The sequence below is a fragment of the Triticum dicoccoides genome, chromosome 3B (assembly GCF_002162155.2).
Source record: "Triticum dicoccoides isolate Atlit2015 ecotype Zavitan chromosome 3B, WEW_v2.0, whole genome shotgun sequence".
NCBI classification, from domain to species: domain Eukaryota; kingdom Viridiplantae; phylum Streptophyta; class Magnoliopsida; order Poales; family Poaceae; genus Triticum; species Triticum dicoccoides.
In genome coordinates, this window is record NC_041385.1 from 469,822,491 (window position 1) to 469,838,779 (window position 16,289).

The 16,289-nt window shown below is 44.0% G+C and overlaps 2 protein-coding genes across 2 annotated transcripts in view; one reads left to right on the forward strand and one right to left on the reverse strand.

Annotated features, from left to right (window-relative positions):
• LOC119276575 (probable magnesium transporter NIPA9) overlaps positions 1 to 4,648 on the reverse strand; it is a 5,788-nt gene extending 1,140 nt beyond the window's left edge. Inside the window, exons 1-8 of the mRNA XM_037557677.1 lie at positions 4,346 to 4,648; positions 4,150 to 4,248; positions 3,899 to 4,028; positions 3,665 to 3,753; positions 3,192 to 3,248; positions 3,066 to 3,124; positions 2,685 to 2,805; positions 799 to 947 (exon numbers count right to left, since the gene is read on the reverse strand). Of these exons, the coding sequence (XP_037413574.1) occupies positions 799 to 947; positions 2,685 to 2,805; positions 3,066 to 3,124; positions 3,192 to 3,248; positions 3,665 to 3,753; positions 3,899 to 4,028; positions 4,150 to 4,248; positions 4,346 to 4,456 (815 nt within the window). The 5' untranslated portion in view covers positions 4,457 to 4,648. The remainder of the gene's footprint in view (positions 1 to 798; positions 948 to 2,684; positions 2,806 to 3,065; positions 3,125 to 3,191; positions 3,249 to 3,664; positions 3,754 to 3,898; positions 4,029 to 4,149; positions 4,249 to 4,345) is intronic.
• A 170-nt stretch (positions 4,649 to 4,818) lies between these two features.
• LOC119276576 (acyl transferase 5-like) lies at positions 4,819 to 7,219 on the forward strand. Its single transcript, XM_037557678.1, has 2 exons — positions 4,819 to 5,279; positions 6,219 to 7,219. The coding sequence occupies exons 1-2, from the start codon at positions 4,842 to 4,844 to the stop codon at positions 7,056 to 7,058; spliced, it is 1,278 nt and encodes a 425-aa protein (XP_037413575.1). The 5' UTR covers positions 4,819 to 4,841; the 3' UTR covers positions 7,059 to 7,219.
• Positions 7,220 to 16,289: the final 9,070 nt, after the last annotated feature.

Consider the following 16,289-nt stretch of genomic DNA (forward strand, 5'->3'; position numbering starts at 1 on the left):
AATTGTGAATTGCGCCAAACACTCACTACTCTGGCTCTGGAAGCCTCCCTTCCTCTACTCCAGCACTGCCACCTTCCCCCACGTTAATGCCACCTCACACACTTTAGACCTGCATGAGATTATCCATTGCTGCCTCCCTCTCTGCACCTTCCACGAGATGGTGCATGTGGTTGTAGGCGGCTAACCTTTCGTCTCCATCTCACCAGATCTACCCACAGCATGAGGCAGTGACTGTTTCCCAGCTTCTGCTCAGCTGGTACAAACCCCAGAGCTGTGCTGCAAGTGTAAAATGCGACAGTGGAGCCTCTTGGCCTCGGATGCACAACCATCCCCAGATTTGGACATGGGTGGTCCTACCACTGCTAGATCTATCAAGGAGATGCTGCCATATACTACCTCCGTCCCATAATATAAGACTTTTTTGCAGTTCAAATTGAACTGCAAAGACGTCTTATATTTTGGGACGGAGATAGTAGAAGAAGAGGTTCTCTGCCGCCCCCAGTATTGCCTATCATCACTTTGTCCACAATGTATGTGAAGTGTTGCACCGCCGTACCCCCTACCCCACCACGCAGCCCTCCCTCATGATCACAATGGCAAAATTCATAGCTTAGACAGTATCATGGTTATCTGATACATTGCCAATGCAACAGCCCTAAAGGTGCAGGCATTGAAAAAAAATGTACGTACATTATAGTAGCTAAGTACTGAAGCAGGGAGAAGGGAATGATATTACCATCCAAGCAATAATAGCGCACAACACAGAAAGAAAAACACGATGTAGTATAAAGATATTACCATCCAAGCAGGAGAAAAAAACGTCCTGCAGGAGCTGTCGGCAGATGTTCGTCAAGTGCAACCATACCAGCCACAACACCAGACACAATAGATGCCACCGATGTACACGTGGACACAACAATTGCCCTCCCATGCTTGAGACCTCGAGTCTGCACAAGCGCGATGTCTCATTAGTGGAATACAAAGCAAAACCAGAGCAGAAGCATTGAAAGATAACTAGATAAGTCTTTATGACAAATGTTGAAACAAATTGCAAACAACTAAATTTTAAAATGGGTCCAATATACTGATATTTCATAAGAAAACAAATTTACTAATATTTCATAAGATGGGTCCAATATATTAGTGCAATCTGAGAAAACAAATTGCAAACAACTAAATTTTAAAATTTTGCAGATCATCAATGTCAATGGATTATAAAGTAGTACTAGTAAATTTTGGATTTTTTTTTTTGCAAAATCAGTTTCTCTTTTTAGAATAAAAAGATCGGTCTCAGCAGCAAAAAGGAAGCAGTGTGATATGATTTACAATAAGCAAGATTTATAGCTCAATTGTAGTATCAGCAAACATTATGTGACATCACTATGCGGCTCCATTGAAGGTCACACCCATGTTCCTGCTTCACCGAGAAAAAAAATACTCCGCTCCTCTTTGCACCCATATGGTGGTACCCTAATATTCATGTTATGGTGGTGTCATAAGATTGGCTTAAGAGTTTGATTAACGAGCACATGTTTTCAAGAAACACTACATAAAAACTATGAATAAATTGTTTGAACTAATGCACCTCGGTAGGTAATGTCATTGTGCAGCATATGTGCACTTGTTTGCCAATTTGACAGATTTTTTCTACTCCATCTGGATGGGAATATAAGTCACACACAGATATTTAGGTCTTCAATTTGATTAGCGAAAAACATGCTGCATGTTATAAAAATATATATTTTTAGATTCATCGTCGAATGAAGTTTCTAGCAATATATTTTTTGAGGCATATTATACGTGCTTCAGTAGCTAAATTGACGATCTAAGTTCCCATGCCAGACTTATATTCCCATCTGGAGGGAGTAAGAGGATTTGGTCTGTGAATCCAACAAAGAGTCATTTAAAGTGAGGTGAGAGATGGCTGCTTCGGGATGAGTCTCTATAGAGCAGGACAATGTCCTTGAACAAGTAATAGTATACCATCTCATTCATCTTCCTACCACCACAACTACTGTGTTATCGTCCATGCAGGGACTCATGTTGATGACCATCAAAGAAACTGCTCACCTGCCACCATGGCACAATGGACAGCAAGATAAACTTGGAATCGCCGGTAACACAACAGTTGTGGCATACATGGAAAAAGATGAATGGGATGATACAGTTCTCCTTGTTCAAGGACGTCTTCCAGCTCAAGACAGAGCCCCAACAAGAAGCAACGATCCCTCACGCCATTCCAACAATTTGATGCTTTCCAGGTTCACAAATCAAATCTGCTTTAAATGTCCCCACAATGGCCCACATGTGCAGGTTCTACGAAAGGAATGCAATCAGCTGAAGATTGCTTGAAACAGAAGGATGTGACAGAGATTGTATGACAGCCAAACAATAAATGCATGCACACCGACAGTATTAGTTGAGATTAACAAAGTGCAATAGTCTCAATAGTTCCAATGCACTGTTCAAGTGCATAAATCATTAACGAATGCAACACCGATGGCAAGTAACATCTCTACGTTTTCTACAAACACTATACAAGCACTGTATACATCCCCATCAATGCCAGAGCGCACAAAAAGCAGGGAAGTGTACTCCAGAGTATCAGGGCTGCAGTGCGCACTAAAGGACATCTATGTGATGCACACAAGTAGGGAGGCGCATCTCCAGTAAACTAGACATACCTGGTAAACAAATCCCACAGCACTGCAGGCCACACTACAAGAAATGGCAGCTGGCACAACAATCTTCGGAAAGCCCATTTCAGACATCACAAATCCCATCTTAGAGATCACTGATGAAATCCTATACATGAAATAAGTTGTGAATTATGAGTCATCCTCCCATATTGGGTCACTGCATAACTGTACACCAAAAGAAAAAAAGGTTTTAGTAACATTTGTTTATTTCATCCTAAATGTATACTCCCAAGTAAATCCTCTCAATCAATTGAAATGGGAACCAGAGTGGTAAACATAAGGCCTGAGTTTAAGTAATAAATGAAGTCTTTAAGTAGATAAGGCTGTAAACACAGTGATAGATGGAAATAGATAAAAATAAATTACCCAAACAAAATGCCTGATTCTAAGCCGTATATGACCTCCTCGATCACTTCAGGTCCAGTCTGGATTGATGCAAGGTGTCAATTTGCAATATTGAAACATGAATCCGAAATAAAAAAAATTGCTCACCAACTCTTGTTCGCGCCTTTGCTTTTTGTAGATATGAAGCCAAGTGTTGAGCAGAACCTTAATTGGCATAAACCAAACAAAATTGCTATCAGTAGCAGGCTAGAATCTGGGTCCATCAGCACTATAATAATATCATCCACCATAATATCCTACAATATAATTAGTTCTTTCCAATTGACGTGTTTTTTAATGAAACGGGAATGAATTAATCCAACAAAAGAGCAGTCTAAACACTTCCCTAACTCCAGCAAGCAGTTTCGTGGGGGCATAACACAGAAATAGTTAAGAAAACATAATTTTTTTATATATAGAAATACAAGGGTAATACTCATGTGGTGCACGCCTAAAATTGTTGGTGAGAGTTTGAATATTATAGCAAGAATGGTCAAAATAGTTTGTGCAAGAGAAACTATTGTTTTGGTAGAATGCATACTATGTAATAAAACTAATACAACACAGAGTATGGTACCTACAAACAAGATGAGAACGGTGAGCACCAGCCAAGGTATACTGAAAAGGGGAATCTCTTCCACTTTCTGCTCCTCCCCTCCTACACCGACTCCTGAAGTTACAGAACGCAGAGTAAATCCAGTCAGTGCATGGATACATGCTAGCCTAATGCCATTAACCAATCCATTTCCATCTTGTGACCATTGCACGTAAAACTAAAACTATGATGACGAACTTGTAACTGTACTGTAGCTCACCTATGGTGCCGAGACCGGCCATTGTGATGGCAATCCAATCAAGGCCATTCATGACCTCCTTGAGGTAAAAATGGGAGAAGACGCAGAGTATGGCGAGGCCGCAGCCGGCAATCGGCTGCACGACAGAGACCTGATGAGAAAAAAACAAAGGCCGCATCAGTCAACATGCGGCATCCTAATAAGGCAGTGAGTAACTGCGCGTAATCGGGCGAGAAGAGAAACAGAAGGGAATGGGGAAGCAGGCAACGCACCGGCGCCTGCGAGAGCGCAGTGAGCATGAGGGCGGCGCCGCACATGTCCAGGAGGAAGCCGCTGATCCAGAGCCTGTTGAGCGCGTAGCCCCGTATGACCTGCACAAGAGCGAAGAGGGCGGCGTCATCTATCTAACAAGTAAAGAGCGGCGCCAGCATCCGGAAGGGATGGATAAGGGGAGGGAGGGAGGGGTGCCTTGAGCTTGAAGGAGAGGGGCGGGAGGATGTGGGTGCCCTTCTTCTGGAGGACCTTGCCGATGCTGTTGCCAGCGGCGCCGGCCAGCGTGAGCGCCACCGACTCCCACATCCCCGATCCGATCCGGCACCAGGCGCGCGCGTGGGGGTTTCCCTAGAGCTTTTTGGGTGTGGGAGGGCGGAGGAGGAGACCACGAGGGGAGGGGGAGGGGAGGAGGTGGCGTCCTTTTCTCGTCGTGTCGTGCGCCCCCGTGCCCGAGCGTGGGTGCCGCCGGTGGTGCTCTCGTTGGTGCCTGGGTCGCGTCGCGTGTGCGGGAGGGATGCTCCCATTATTCTATTGTGTCTCTGCTTTGGGCTTTGCAAGCTTCGATGGGTTGCCGCTCGTACATTCAGCCCAGCCCAGACTTCGGCGTTTATAAATACGCATCCCGTGCTGCCTCGAAGGCTCACACTACCCACATTTCGCACCACACATTGACACTGGGCACGTAGCCACCATGTTGTCATCAATCACCCTGGCAAGGAAATCCCAGTCGTTCGTCGTGCCGGCCGCGCCGGCGTCGGGAGAGACGCTGGAGCTGTCCGCCATCGACCGCGTGCCCGGGCTGCGCCACACCGTGCGGTCTCTGCACGTGTTCCGGCGCAACGGCGACCGCAGCGCCGACGGCGCCAGGCCGGCCGAGGTGATCCGCGCCGCGCTGTCGCGCGCGCTGGTGGAGTACCCCGCGTTCGCCGGCCGCTTCGTGGGCTCGGTGGCGGCTGGCGAGGCCTGCGTTGCGTGCACCGGCGACGGCGCTTGGTTCGTTGAGGCCGCCGCCGGCTGCAGCCTGGAGGACGTGAACGGCCTGGACTACCCGCTCATGGTCTGCGAGGAGGAGCTGCTGCCCGCTCCGGAGGAAGGTGTTGATCCTACCACTATTCCGGTCATGATGCAGGTATATACGTACGTACATCATATTTACATGAGTTCGAGGCTCCTTGCAGAAAACGTTTACTAGGCAATAGGCATTCGCAGTCCGCATCTTTCATCCATTTCACATTTTCTTGTCTGCGATGATCAAAGGCAGTAAGCGAACATCAACTTATTCAAGCCACCAACAACATATATTTATACATATTCGGATCGGGTATTAGTATATTTACCTCAGGCTGCCAATTTCCGTCCGTTTTTTCTTAAGCAAATGCTCGTCCGTATTAGTAAACGTTTTAAGCTAAAAAAGGGGGCATGGACATTTCAAGCAGGGAGAGAGAGCAGCCCACCACATTAAGAAACCATCGCCATGAATTAGCTCAGGACGTCTGAAGTCAGGAAGAAAAAATAGGCAGACCTCAAGAAACCACATGTTGTTTCCTTTTTTTTCCCGCAATATAGATGTTGTTTCAAGACAGTATTTCTAATGGATTCATTTCTCAGAGCAGTGCAGCTCCCAAATGAACCAAGACTACATATCAGAGTGGTTGAACTGTAACACATATGATACACTAACTAGGTGGAACTGTACCACATCCCTTTTTTTAGGATACATCGCGTTGTTGGTAATGGAAGATAGAAAGTGCCGGCACCACATATTTCTAACAACTGAAGCACCGACACGTCACAATGGTTTAGGTAGTCTACTACTACTGCCTGACTGTATTTGTCTCTTCACTGACTCAAGTTCCATACAACCACTTCATCTGAATAACAATAACGAATGTCAAGGTTTCAGGCCTGATATTGCAAACTTTCTACCTTGTCATTTTAACCGATGTTGCATGCACGGGTGTTGACATGTTGCATGTTTGCAAACTAGATTTTTTTTGGGAGCAAAATGTTTGCAAACTAGATGTATTCATTATACCTTTCTCGTTCTAACTCTCTATGTACATAGCAGGTGACCGAATTCACTTGTGGAGGATTTGTTGTGGGCTTGGTAGCGGTCCACACCCTCGCAGACGGGCTTGGTGCTGCACAATTCATCAATGCAATTGCTGAGTTAGCGCGTGGCCTGGACAGGCCTACGGTGGCTCCTGTATGGGCTCGGGCTGTAATCCCGAACCCACCCAAGTTACCTCAGGGGCCACCACCATCATTCCAGTCATTCGGCTTCCAGCATTTCGCCACAGATGTCAGCGCGGACTGTATCGCCCATGTCAAGGCCGAATACTTCCAGGTAATGGGTCAGTACTGCTCAACTTTCGATGTCGCCATTGCAAAGGTTTGGCAAGCTCGAACTCGGGCCATCAAGTACAGTCCAGAAGCCGAGGTCAAAATATGCTTCTTCGCAAACACCAGACACCTTCTCACACATGTTCTCCCAAAGGATGGGGGCTTCTATGGCAACTGCTTCTACCCGGTTACCGTGACGTCTACAGCGAAGGATGTTGCCACGGCGGGGCTGCTTGGTGTGATCAGGATGATTAGGGACGGGAAGGCAAGGCTAACTTTGGAGTTTGCCAAGTGGGCATCAGGGGATGTGAAGATTGATCCATACCAGTTGACGTTTGAGCACAATGTGCTATTTGTCTCGGACTGGACAAGGCTTGGATTCTTTGAGGTCGACTATGGGTGGGGCGCCCCTAGCCATATCATACCATTCAACTACGCACATTACATGGCGGTCGCGGTGCTTGGTGCTCCACCAATGCAGAAGAAGGGCACCCGGGTTATGACCCAGTGTGTGGAGGAAAAGCATCTCAATGAGTTCAGGGATGAGATGAAGGGTTTCTTTTAAAAGTCTAGTTGTTATCATATCAATGGCATGTGTGGATGCTGGGTTTGGATAAATTTGTGGCAATCTGGAGGCATGAGTAAATACTACACTTGCAATGTTGTGAAAAGTAACAAATAATATTGTCGCACAACTATCCATGTAATTCAGGGGTTTGGCTAATATATGGATGACTGCCCAATAAAGTTTGTGAAAGTGCAGTGTGCCATTTAATTGTTGATTTGATATTGATGACGACAAATTAGTGGGACTAATATTACACGCTAATTGACGATGTCGAAAACCGTGAGTGTCTCGGTAGGGGTGGAGAGTGTGACCGCCAAAGGGATCACGCACAAAGTTTTTACCAGGTTCGGGCCCTCATGGTTGAGGTGATACCTTCTGATTGATGGTGGAAACACCTCGTGTGAGGGGTTCCAGATTGAAGGTAGTGATAACTACCCACGCCTCTAGCCCCCGCCTTATAGAAGGGGGATTTCTATTTTCATACCCCTAGTTCCTTAGTTCTCCTCAGTTTAACCCTGCCACCTAAACGTTCCTCACTTTTCCCTCCTTCCTTGGCCCCAGCCTCTCAAATGCCCAAACGAAGCATTCCGTTGGGTTAAAGCCCATCATTGATCGTTACTTGGATGACGTCCTGACAAGTGTGACCTCAAAAGTGCGCCATTGACGTCGCATCACAGCCCATGGACTGAGCCCGTGCGACACGTGGGTCATCTGTTTTCTCAAAAAGAAAAGGTCTTGGGTTGGCCCGTTCAACCTGCATGAATAGTGTCGAATACATTTTTCCATTTCTAGTCAAACTTAGAAATTAATAGAATATTCTAGTTGAGTTGATTCAAGTTCCTAAATTCCTCATATATGCAAGCCTATGTAATAGCTAATTTTTGTAATTATCATGAAGCTTTTCTATGTATTTTCTATTTAAATCTATATTTAATATATATAGGACTTCATTAGAAATTCCTAATCAATTCCCTATTGGTCCAACTCCAGTACAAAATTTCCTTATTTGACCTCATTAATTTGCGTCATGATTTTCAGAGAATTGTATTTAAAAAATAACACTAAAATATAGCTTCCAAAATAGGCAGTTTCCAAATGTGTGTTACAATAAAATCATTTCTAACTTCTAAAAAGAGGGGGTTTTGTGTGAAGTGAGTGGAACAAATAAGATGCAAAAAATGTACTTGTGCAGTTTTTATCATATTTTTGTTACTTTCTTCGCGGAAAACCCTAGAAATAGTGACGGATTTGGCAATAAAGTACAGCACACTTGTAGTTTACATTTGAATTACTTTATGTAAACTCTAGAAATAGTGAATGATTTAGCACAAGTTCAAATTTGGCCATCTACTGGGATGCCAGGTGTGTAGATTGTTCTTTTCCTTTCTCTCTTTTTCTCTGTTTTTCAATATTTGTTGCAACATTTAAATTTTACGGTTCAAATGAATGCCAAATATTCTTAAACTTTTTTAAGTTTTGATTTTTTTTTCAAACGGACCGTGCTCGTGTTTTAGTGTGGGATTTATTAGTTACTGGATTGGTTTGATTTAACCAAAACAAATCAGTTTCAGCCCTTTTTGTTCAAGAAAAAAATGGAGATGCTCGAGCAGGCGCTACTCTAATGTTTGCAATGGTTAGCACTAATCTCAATCACATGAACGGCTACTTGCAAGCAATAGAACACACACATTATGTAGATAGATATATAAATATCAAGCAAATTGCATGAACAGAACATCCCTTGATATATTCCCTTATATATAGGGAAGACACACATTACATAGATAGATATTAATATTAGGGCTTATAGTAGCGCCCTTGCAGATAGCGTAGCCCTACATTGGGCAACACTTAACATCTCCTGCCTCCGCCATCATGTTCACTCCTCGTCGGTGTTGTAGGGGAGAGTGTGCGTGCCATTGGCGGTGGGGAAGATGTGGTCAAAGTTGGTGAAGATGTTGTACATGGTGAAGGCGATGAACTCGCACCCACGCCAGAAGACCTTGCCGAGGAGGAAGTAGGCATCGAAGCGGTTGGTGAAGCGAGCAATGAGGCCAATCACAAGGCATCCGTTGCCCCGAACCTCTTTGTAGGATCGAAAGTAGGTCTAGAGGGGGGGGGATTAGACTAGTGGACCAAATAAAAAAGTAGCATTTTCCACTTTTAGTTGTTGGGAGATTTTAGCAACTAGTACAAGTCAAGTAATCAACCTACACATGCAATTCTAAGAGTATAGCAGTGGAAAGTAAAAGCATTGCATATGAAGGTAGAGGGAAGGGATTGGAGAGTGCAAACGCAATGTAGACACAGAGATTTTTGGCGTGGTTCCGATAGGTGGTGCTATCATATGTCCATGTTGATGGAGACTTCAACCCACGAAGGGTAACGGTTGCGCGAGTCCACGGAGGGCTCCACTCACGAAGGGTCCACGAAGAAGTAACCTTGTCTATCCCCCCATGGCCATCGCCCACGAAGGACTTGCCTCACTCGGGTAAATCTTCACGAAGTAGGCGATCTCCTTGACCTTACAAACTTCATGGTTCAACTCGACAATCTTGTCGGAGGCTCCCAAGCGACACCTAACCAATCTAGGAGACACCACTCTCCAAAAGGTAATAGATGGTGTGATGATGATGAACTCTTTGCTCTCGTGCTTCAAATGATAGTCTCCCCAACACTCAACTCTCTCTCACAGATTTGGATATGGTGGAAAGATGATTTGAGTGGAAAGCAACTTGGGGAAGGCTAGAAATAAAGATTCATGTGGTAGGATTGGTATATCTTGGTCTCAACACATGAGTAGGTGGTTCTCTCTCAGAAATTGAGTAGTGTAAGTGTAGACACGTTCCGACTGCTCTCTCACAAATGAAGATGTCAGTGGAGGGGTATATATAGCCTCCACATAAATCCAACCGTTACACACATTTGACCCAACTCGGTCAGACCAAATAGAAGAACTCGGTGAGACCAATTTAGTTCAAAATGTGAATGTTAGGAATCTCGGTGGGACCGACTGGAACAACTCGGTGTGACCGATGTGATAGGGCTTAGGGAAAACATCAACTCGGTGGCACCGATTGCATCAACTCGGTGAGATAGAGGTGAAGCAATAGGACAACAGAGCGAATGTCAAGCTAACTCGGTGTGACCGATTGCACTGACTCGATGAGACCGAAAGGGTGCAACATGTCACAGGGAGAATGCAAGGCCATCTCGGTGAGGCCGAGACCCGTATCGGTGTGACCGAACAGTTAGGGTTTTGGCAGTGGCTATGTCAACTGAACTCGGTGGCATCAGATAGGATATTTCGGTGGGGCCGAGTTTGACTTTGAGTTCTGGACATATTTGGAATGGGAATGTGGTTGAGGTATTTTGAGCAATATCACAAAGCATTTTGAGCAAGTAGACCATAAAGCAACACCTCATCCCCTTTTAATAGTATTGGCTTTCCTATGGACTCAATGTGATCTTGGATCACTAAAATAGAAATGAAGAGTCTTGAGCTTTTGCTAATATTTGTCCTTAGCGTTTCAAGGGGTACACATCTCTAGTCCATGCCATGCCATTCATTGAACTATATGGAATATTAAACTTGAATAGATATTAGTTCAATGAGCTATATGTTGTTATGAATTACCAAAACCACCCGGGGATTAGTTGCACTTTCAATCTCCCCCTTTTTGGTAATTGATGACAACATATAGATCAAAGGTTCGACAAATGATAATATGAATGAAATACATCATCGCTTTGAGAAGTATGTGATAAGCAAGAGCTCCCCCTAAATTTGTGCATTATTTAAAATTTGTGTTTGAATGCAAATGCACAATCGGTTAGGATCATGGGTCACTCTTCCATGTCACATACATCTTGATGGAGCGCTCAAAATGATAAGAATTGAATAACTTGCACTCATCACCAAAGATACAAGTGATTGATCATACACAAATAGTCATAGAGATAGATATGTAAGCACACATTAAGTATAGTATGATCAAACACATGATCACATAAGTATCTCGCGAGCATAACACAAATAGTAGCATAGGAATCAAACAACCAAAGGACTAAAGTAGCAAGAGTGGCAAATGAAACCAACAAAAAGCAGGAGTCTCTCTCTCTCTCTCTCTCTCCCAGCCTATGATCTATACACTTTCTCCCCCTTTGGCAACAAGTTACCAAAAAGTTCGAAAACATATAGTACTATTCGACAATCTAAGCACGATCTCCGGGAGCTCCTGAAGGGGTCTTCCGGCTTGTTGCTCCGGTGTGCGTAGATAACATGGAGAGGAGTCCATCTGCAAATGCCTCTGCAAAAGTCTGTGGAGCTAGAGGATTTGATACTGGAGGTACAACTATGGTAGTGGCTGCAGGTGCTGAAAGTGTAGTCCTGGAATCTCTGGCAACTGGCACGGCTGATGATCTTGGTGCCCTTGGCACTCTCTAGAATGTGTCTGACGTGTATCTATAATCCATGTCTTCAGCATCCTCTTGAAGCTTCTCCAAAGTGGTTTGAATCTCAGTGACCTTCAAATAAGGATCAAGCTTAGTCTTAGTGATCCGCTCAAGACTTTCCCGATTCTGAGTCAACGTGGCTAAGCTCTTCTCAATCCTCACAGTGGCCTCAAGAAGATAACTGAGTTGATACTGCTTGGTCTTGAGATTAGCAACTGAAGCATCTGGGGCACTTGGTGCCTTTGCTGCTTTTGCAGCCTTTGCCTTCTCTATCTTCTCCTGGGCATCTACACAAGTAGGATGTGAAGCTGAAAGCAGAAGTGCTCCTGGGTGATTTTGGTAATTAATTTCAACATAGCTCTTGTTGGACTAATACTTTTATCTAGTATATTTCAGATGGTTCAACAATGGCGTGGTAAGGACAAGAGGATGTGGAACCCCTTGAAAATGCTAAGGACAAAGATTGGCAAAAGCTCAAGACTCTTCATTTATATTTTAGTGATCCAAGATCACATTGAGTCCGTGGGAAAGCCAATACAATTAAAAGGGGATGAGGTGTTGCATAATGGTCTACTTGCTCAAAGTGCTTAGTGATATTGCTCCAAAACCCTCAACCACTTTCCCACTCCAAATATGTACAAAACTCAAAGTCAAACTCGGCCCCACCTATTTGATCTATCTAGCGCCACCGAGTTCATTTGACATAGCCACTGCCAGAAACCCTAATAGTTCAGTCACACCGATACGGATCTCGGTCTCACCGAGATGGCCTTGCAATCTCTCTCTTTCCCTTCGTAACATTCCAGTCTCACTCAAATGAGTGATCGGTCCCACTGAGTTTGCTTGTCCAACTCTCTATTTGCTCTTTGCTAAAATCGATTTCACCGAGTTCAAGCAATCAGCTTCACTGAGTTGAGGTTTTGCCCTAGCCCTAGCACATCGGTCCCACCAAGTTTTTCCAGTCGGTCCCACCGAGATTCCCAACATTCACATTTTGAACTAAATCGGTCTCACCGAGTTCTTCTATTCCGTCTCACTGAGTTGGGTCAAATGTGTGTAACGGTTGGATTTTGTGTGGAGGCTATATATACCCCTCCACCCCATCTCCATTTGTGAGAGATCCATCAGAATGTGCCTACACTTCCACTGCTCATTTTCTAAGAGAGAACCACCTACTCATGAGTTGAGACCAAGATATACCAATCCTACCACAAGAATCTTTATTTCTAGCCTTCCCCAAGTTGCTTTCCACTCAAATCATCTTTCCACCATATCCAAATCTGTCAGAGAGAGTTGAGTGTTGCGGAGACTATCATTTGAAGCACAAGAGCAAGGAGTTCATCATCAACACACCATCTATTACCTTTTGGAGAGTGGTGTCTCCTAGATTGGTTAGGTGTCGCTTGGGAGCCTCTGACAAGATTGTGGAGTTGAACCAAGAAGTTTGTAAGGGCAAGGAGATCGCCTACTTCGTGAAGATCTACCCGAGTGAGGCAAGTCCTTTGTGGGCGATGGCCATGGTGGGGTAGACGAGGTTGCTTCTTCGTGGACCCTTCGTGGGTGGAGCCCTCCGTGGACTCGCACAATCGTTACCCTTCATGGGTTGAAGTCTCCATCAACGTGGACGTACGATAGCACCACGTATCAGAACCACACCAAAAATCTCAGTGTCTTCAATTGCGTTTGCACACTCCAATCACATTCCTTACTTTCTTGCAACTTGCATGCTTTACTCTTTCCGCCGCTCATACTCTTGCCATGCTTGCTTGAAATGTATCATGAATGTTTAAACTTGTGCTAAAACTCCACCTCAACTTAAAGAACTTAAAAACTGCCATCTTTATTTGTTGAGGGTCTAATCACCCCCCTCTATACCCCTCTTCTCGATCCTCTCAATTGATATCAGAGCATTGGTCTCCATTGCTTTGGTTTAGTCACCATTGGAGGAAGATGGATGAGTCTACGATTGGGAGTATTAGACATAGAGTGCCTATGCTTGACGGAGACTTCTATAGTGCCTGGAAGAATGAGATGCTTGAGATTTTCAATGAATAAAATTTGAACAAGTACATTGTTAGTCCTTGTGTGCCACCTATTGATCCCTTGTATCCTACCCCCCTGAGTATCATGACATGGCCCGCAATCTTAGACTATCAATCTTATCATAAGAGGATTGCCTAGAAATTTGCTTCTATGCTTGCCTACATTTGAATGTGCTTACACTATATGGATATATCTTGAGGAGCGTTTCCCAAACTATTCCTTGGAAAACCTAGAGGTCCTTCAAAAGTCCATTGCTTTTCATAAAATGAATCGAGTGATCCTAAATTTGATGATTGTCTTTTTGAACTTTGTGACCTTATGCGTGCCAAAGGAGAAGTTGGAGTCATTAGTAGCATCATCTCACAAGTCATTACAATCCATAAAGATGCATATTGCTATGGCCATACATCTAATGAATCACTTTCTCTAGGTGATGATCATTCGCATGATGATGTTGAACATGGATACTATGAGGAGGAGGATGATAGTGACTTTGACCTTGATGAGTCGATGCGACACTTTGGTCTTATGGCTAACCTTCGTGGTTATATGGCAGGAGGAAAGGAATGGGTTCTTGATAGTGGATGTACTGATCATATGACCTGAGACAAAGATATATTTCGAGAGCTTGCTGAAAATGATGGTCCCCATAAGTATGTCATTTTTGGTGACAACTCCAAGGGTAAGCTAGTTGGCCTCGGTAAGGTGGCCATCTCCCATGATAGCTCTATTCAAAATGTTATGCTCGTTGAATCTCTTGGCTACAATTTACTTTCCGTATCTAGACTAGCTGACTTCGGTTTCAATGTTCTACTTACTGAAGTAGATTGCCAAGTGTTTCGAAGAGATAATCATAATATGGTCTTTACCGGTATTCGTAGAAGTGATTTATACATAGTTGATTTCACTAAGAGAGCTCAACCTCGAACTTTCTTAATTGCTAAATCTTCTAAAGATTGGTTGTGCCATAGAAGGTTAGGTCACGTGGGCATGCGAAATCTTGATAAGCTTATTAAAGGTGATCATATCCTTGGTGTTAAATATGTCATATTTGACAAGGATAGACTTTGTAGTGCTTGTCAAGCAGGAAAACAAGTTGGAGGAAGTCATCCCCTGAAGAACATCGTGACCACGAGAAGACCGCTTGAGCTACTTCACATGGCTCTTTTTGGTCCCAATGCCTACAAGAGTCTCGGTGGTAGGTCGTTCAGTCTAGTCATTGTTGATGATTTTTCCATAATTACATGGGTGTTCTTTCTTGATGATAAATCGCAGGTTCAAAAGATCTTAACGAACTTCGCTAGGAAGGCCCAAAATCAATTTGAAGTGAAGATCAAGAAGGTTCAAAGTGACAATGGAACAGAGTTCAAGAACACCAATGTGGATACCTTTCTTGACGAAGAAGGGATTTCACATGAGTTCTCGGCTACGTACACACCTCAATAAAATGGAGTTCTTGAGAGGAAGAATCGGACACTTATTGAGATGGAGAGAACGATGCTTTATGAGTACAAGATGCCTAGACACTTTTGGGCAGAAGCGGTTGAGACAGCTTGTCATGCTATGAATCGACTATACCTTCACAAGCTTCTTGGCAAGACGACATATGAGCTTCTCACCGGTAACAAACCCCAAGTTGGATACTTTCGAGTGTTTGGATCAAAGTGCTACATTCTTGATAAGCATTGTTGTTCGAAATTTGCCCCTAAATTTCATGAAGGTTTCCTACTCGGTTATGGCTCAAACTCTCACACTTACCGTGTCTACAACAATTTCACTCGAATGGTTGAAGAGATGGTAGATGTGAAGTTTGATGAATCTAACGGCTCGCAAGTAGAGCAATTGCCAATTGATGTAGGAGACAAAGATCCTTCAGAAGCAATTCAAGACTTGTCTATTGGCAAGATTCACTCAGTGGAGGTGAAGGAGAGTACTTCGTCCATTCAAGTGGAAGCCTCAACTTCACATCAAGGTGAACCACAAGTTGACTTGGAGGCATCCACAAGTGGAACACATCAAGATGAAGGAAATGATGAAGTACAACAAGATGATCCACCCGACCTCCTTCTACACCTCCACAAGCAAACGACAACGCCAATGACAATGAAGAAGAAGATGATGATGATGAGGATGTTCCACCCCGACCCAAACAAAATCTCTCATGAGTTAGAGCAAGAATCTCAAGAGATCATCCCGTCGAACAAATCTTTAATGGCATTCAAACCGGGAGAATCACTCGCTCTAAAACTTGTCTGGCTAACTTTTGTGAACATTACTCATTCATTTCAAGTGTTGAACCTATGAAGGTAGAAGAAGCTCTAGAAGATCCGGATTGGGTGAATGCTATGCATGAAGAGCTATATAATTTCGAGAGGAATCAAGTGTGGACATTGGTAGAGAAGCCCGACGACGACCACAATGTCATTGGAACCATATGGGTGTTTCGAAACAAGCAAGATGAGGATGGACAAGTTGTACGTAACCAGGCCCATCTCATCTCCCAAGGCTACACTCAAGTCGAAGGTATGGACTATGGTGAGACATATGCCCCCGTTGCTAGACTTGAGTCCATACACATCTTACTTGCTTATGCCAATCACCATGATATCACTTTATACCAAATGGACATTAAAAGTTGTTTTCTAAATGGTGAAATTGAGGAGGAAGTCTATGTTAAACAACCTCCCGGCTTTGTTAATCCCAAGAAACTCGATCATGTTTACAAACTTC

Bases quoted from the DNA above. Each gene is read 5' to 3' on its own strand.
- LOC119276576 (XM_037557678.1), top strand. From the start codon at position 4,842: ATGTTGTCATCAATCACCCTGGCAAGGAAATCCCAGTCGTTCGTCGTG. The intron at 5,280-6,218 runs GTATATACGTAC...TGTACATAGCAG, and splicing joins CTATTCCGGTCATGATGCAG to GTGACCGAATTCACTTGTGG.